This window comes from Mizuhopecten yessoensis, unplaced genomic scaffold, assembly GCF_002113885.1.
Source record: "Mizuhopecten yessoensis strain PY_sf001 unplaced genomic scaffold, ASM211388v2 hete_36177062, whole genome shotgun sequence".
In the NCBI taxonomy this organism is placed as follows: domain Eukaryota; kingdom Metazoa; phylum Mollusca; class Bivalvia; order Pectinida; family Pectinidae; genus Mizuhopecten; species Mizuhopecten yessoensis.
Window position 1 is genome coordinate 1 of NW_018485839.1, and position 5,474 is coordinate 5,474.

The 5,474-nt window shown below is 34.8% G+C and overlaps 1 protein-coding gene across 1 annotated transcript; it reads left to right on the forward strand.

Annotated features, from left to right (window-relative positions):
* The first annotated feature begins 1,207 nt into the window (after positions 1 to 1,207).
* On the forward strand, positions 1,208 to 3,155 carry LOC110444971. The gene is made up of 2 exons (XM_021489332.1): positions 1,208 to 1,700; positions 2,193 to 3,155. Exons 1-2 carry the CDS (start codon positions 1,312 to 1,314, stop codon positions 2,770 to 2,772), a joined length of 969 nt encoding a protein of 322 aa, XP_021345007.1. The 5' UTR covers positions 1,208 to 1,311; the 3' UTR covers positions 2,773 to 3,155.
* The last annotated feature ends 2,319 nt before the right edge of the window (positions 3,156 to 5,474 follow it).

A 5,474-nucleotide genomic window follows, 5' to 3' on the forward strand; every position in this document is an offset into this window, starting at 1 on the left:
GCCTTGGTGAAAGGCAAGTGCGCTTTCCACTGCACCACCCGACCATCACATATACATGTATATCGGAACCCTGGTATCTATGTTGCACATATATACTGAAAAACCTGTTCCATTTTACATCGACAGTATAAGAGGCCAACTGCGGTTTAAAAATAACGACCTGCTTTCGAACATTTTTGATATAAAACATATATATGTTATAGAATATTTATATCTCGCGAGGCATTTCTGTGTGATATTCCATATCACGCGAGACAACATTCGTAAGACACGTTGATTGAAACACGAATTGATTTTCTCGGGGATAAATACACAGGCCAGTTCGCAAATTTAAATTTGCGGGAATGCAGGTATTCGATGTGGACTTAAAAGATCGGATATCTTGTAAAGGTTCCCATTTTTAATAAAGGTTCCGAGGGCTTACAAGTTATTTAATAGTTTCTCTATGAAAATAACAATAAATTCCATAAAGCTTATTTACAAGATAAAGAATAATAGAAGAATGAATGAAAACATTGTATCCAAGTTCATATTTAGAAAGCTTCGGATATATGCCTAGTAGCTAGTCGTAGTGATTTAAATTATTTTATGTTTTATTAATTTATAGTATTGAAAACGTGAAACAAAGAAATATTTATATATTGAACTAATGAAAGTATCAATGAATCATGTGAACGTCTGTCGTTGTGGGAACCCAGGGCTCCTTAAAGACCTGTCTCATAATTAGTTGTAAATGCTCTGGGGAGAAAAAAATAGTTTTTAAAAATAGTTTTAAACAGATTTATATCAGTTCTACTCGGTATAGAGTTATTTCGTGTATGTTTGACGATGAAAGGATCTAGTTACTCATCAATCCTTTCCTGGTCGGTTGAACGAAACGTGTTTTAACGGGACGACATGCTAAGTAAGAACCTGGGATGATTCTTACTCCGGCCTCCTGTATCATTAATACCCCCTGTGCGCTTTAATTCTTCCGAACCAACAAGAGAAAATTGTATAATAAAAATTATATATTAATATAATGTAAAATAAATATAATGTAAAATAAATATGTATGTAAAGAGGAATGTTTCTTTGTTGACAATAACGATATAACGTAGCTATACTGAAAGTTGACAGAGTTATCTCGCTTTGCAGTAACTTCTGCTTTTGGAAAACACCGCTTCTAAGAATAGCAAACCGAAAGGAGACCTGTTCGCAAGAAAAACGGAAATACGTGTAGGCGTACAGGGAATTACATATAAGATAAACGCATAGTATATATATATCACATCGTAAGGCATATAGGTGCACCCAAAGGAAGACTTGACAATGGGTTTGTATCTTAAACCAGCTGAAATACGTTATACCCAGGAAACGATCAGCGGTGTTTTTCGACAAAACACTAGGCACAAAAATACACAGATCGGAAAGACACTTGACGACATTTTGGTAGCATCTTCTTCTATAGACCAGATTCCAAAGATAACTGTGTGTAAAAAGAATGGACAGTGGTATAGTTTCGACAATCGCCGGCTATGGATATTCAAAAAGTTAGAAAAATATGGGAAATGTTCGAAAATTCTAGTAAAAATATCTAAAAAATTAAAAAAGATTAAATTCACAACAAAAAGTGATGGAACAACTGTGAAGTTAAGGGGAGGTGACGCTGGAGGTACTTACTGGCGACAACAGGAGGAACTTGTAAAGTCCCATCACAGGTATGTCAAAGGAAACTTCAAAACAAAAAACAATTCATTTAGTAACTCACATTCATTAATCCAACGGAATGTTGGTTAATCCGGTTATAGACGCTGAAAGTAGACACTCTACGTAATTTTGGAAGGGTTGATATTGATAGACCTGTGCGCAATATCTACCCAGCGTTGTAGGAACGACAACTCTGGGTAGAGATTGGACAGGTGCGGGTGATTTCATTTTCACTTTCACTTTCATTTTCACTTTCACCACTTCACCGTGGGTAGAGATTTGAAAGGTGCGATTGATTTCACTTTCATTTTCACTTTCACCACTTAACTGCTGATGTACTTCCTTATTTTTCATGATGACCAATACGAGTAAACAGAAAATCCCTCATATTTCCTACAATCGGACAATGTCTTGATATTCTTTTTCAGTATACTATATTTTTTTCTATGGAAACTTTTTTAACAAGAATTCATTGATGTGCATAATATTTTTATTACTTTCAGTGATCCGCATGATAGTACATCACACGTACGTAAAGAACCGGCCACTGAATTGCACTACAAATACAAAAACACGGAATCAAAAAGAACACCTTCATCTGCGTCGCTTACAACAAGGTCAGTACATGGTGACGGAGCAGAAAACTTCAGTGATTTGAAAAACGATACTTCTTCAAGGCCTTCCTCGGCCGTTTTGGATTTATATTTTTCCATTATGCTAAAATCTTCAGGGACATCAAATAGAAATGGATTAGACAAAGCTGATACAAAATTAAAGTTACCAGAAACATCTGACGGTTTGGATTCAACATTCAACGATTCCCACTATGATGAAACACATACGTTGCCAGTTTCACCAGAAACATCAGATGACGGACCAGATTCAACTTTAGGTGAATATTACAATGACGTTACATGCTTGCCAGTTTCACCATTAACATCTGATGACGGTTCGGATTCAACATTAACCGATTCTCACAATAATGTTACGTTGCCATTATTACAAGAAATGCGTGTTTGTGACTCCGATTCGACACTATGCACTCAAACAACCCGGAGACATCGTCCACAGACACGACCCTGATGTCTCCGGTTTTAACAGACTGATAGCTGATACAGAATTAACTTGGTTTACGCTTAGCCTATCTAGGACTCAGCTTTTTATCTGCAGGATGTTCTGCTAGTACAGTCAGGTCAACATCTGAAAATCAAACACCGACACTCCGATCATCGTCGGAATATGGAGGGAAAAAGAAAAAAACGGAAAAAGAGAAAGAAATAACTTTTTTAATTAATTAAATTCACACATCATGGTCTTGCTTTTGTAACCTGATGCAGCTTTAAAAATATTTCCATGCATTTGAACATCTCGTCTTGAAATCACAACCAACTGAAAAAGTCCTTATGCGTTAACCGTATAGGTTTTGAATAACACTGGTACTGATAAATAAACTTAATGGACACGTTTGAAATGTTTGTTGTCATTTTATCAATAACCGTTCGAATAATTGCAGTTGTATTTGAATCATCCAATTAAAACAGTTAACTGATGATCTAGCTAACCCATGCCTGTACACCATAATCTCAACACGCCGTTAACCCAGTTTGTGATCACTTACCTGGCTCAATAGACAATAGTTAGCCAATATACTGAGATGTAACGGGTTCAACACGTAATAGAAGACATGGAAGTGTTGTTTGATAAGAATAGGAGTGTTAACCTGTTTCCAATTATTTTCTTTGTGAACGTCATAAATTGCTTCGAATAAGAAACATAACTTCAGAACTCAAAGGTGGTTTATAAAAAAAATAATGGAAGTATAGAAGAATTGGGCCTAGTTAGTAAAATATACTGACAGCTAAGTATGATTACTGATCAGTCTGATATCTATTATCAAAAGTGTGCTGTAAAAAGAGTGCGGTTTACTATTTACCTGCATCCCTTTCAAAACTTCCCACGACAACAGTTAGCCAGATGCATGGAAACTCTTAAACCTGTACGTGATAATGATTAACCCGTTTGGAAATTGTTGAATTGCAAGAGTTAAGCCCGATTTTCATTAGCATAAAGTACGGTAATGAAAATTATTCTTCAATGTTATTTACTAGTTTTCAATTTTCATTCAAATAATGAAAAGCATTTGATCCATGCTGAAAGAAAATGAAACGGAATCGAAACAAGAAATATCTTTAAGAAAATATAAACGGAAGAGTGTTTATTTATGTGGTGATCAATCAGAAATAGCTGTGTACCTGTGGCATTGCTCAAAACATTTGATTAAACGAGTGGATATCAAAGAAACTAATACTAAATTACTACGGAAAGAAAACACACATTTTACCAAAATGTTGAAAATCCCTATTATATTCATAATACTTCTTATTGTTTAGTTATTAACTTTTTTTTTCTGAATATAAATCGAACACAATAACTGCAGGTGCTCCCCACTGTTCCTACTCCATATCAAAAATCACGTTACTCAAATATCAGACTTTTTGCAGATGCTATGTGTAATTGTAGATAATGACATTGATGTACCTGTGGATATACTTAATTCAATTACTGCATGGACTGACCAATGGTAGATACTCTTTAATCCAAATAAAACAGTAACTGGAACCTCCACCCGTAAACATGCTTACCTCCATTCCACTCTTTTTAATACATCATCTTATTACATAAACCTACCACCACAACCATTCAGTATAATTTAGCATCAACATTGAACAGAAAGCGTACCTAGTTTGATCATATTTATACAAACAAAAAAAAGTCGATAGAAATACCCTTAAACACTATACATTTATATCATACATTTTAATTATACGAATTTTAGAATATTTGAATAGTGTATGGAACAACTGTTTTAAATTAGAATATGATCTACTTGTATATGTTAATTTTGAAGCATAAAATCAAACATTAACTACGCATTTTGATATCGTTATTTCTCTCTGTCTTAACCCTAATACAATAACTGATCATAAGTGATAAACGGATTCAGGCTGTTTAGTCTGATGTCTTCTACACTTTTCTTGAACAACAATTCTACTCAACGTTCCTGTTTCGATCGAAGGTATCGGATAGTATTGTTCATCTTTATAACAGCATGTCTGATTGGATGATACTGATCACATGACAGAGGAATGATACATCATTACTCGCGCGCTCGAGTTTTCCCAATCATATTTCCCTTTTTCGGAGCTTCCCTAGAAAATGAGCAAAGCCACCACAACCGAGTTCCAAATGACTGAAACAGACGACGACGAAAACGGTGCCTCAACAAGATGTTGCCTACGATATAATTGTATGTGAAATATGGATTGTCCTTGTGGGCAAGATTCTTTCTTTCTCCGAATTTTGCCCTCGTGAAACATGATGAATTTCGGAGAAAGAAAGTCTTGTTTCCGAACCTCAAGGATGAAACATGTATAATACTAGTATATCAGATATGTGTTTAGGTCTTAGCTCAGAGATGCATTGTTTTTCTTATATATTTGTATTTTCTGTTATACTACTGTATTATTAATATTGAAATCCTTTTTGAATTTCATCAGTGTGTGTTATTATGAACCAAACATGTTTAAGTATTTGATAGTGGCCATTGAGTTAAAATAAGTCAGGGTAACTGATACATGAGTGCCAGTGTATTTCAGTATGTTTAGTATCGCAAGCGTAACGGTAATACTAAAGCACTAATAGCTTTTGTGCAAAGAGAATGTAACACAATTGGAAAAAAGAAATGGAGAGTTAACCACAAATGACAAGGAAAAGGCAGAAACTTT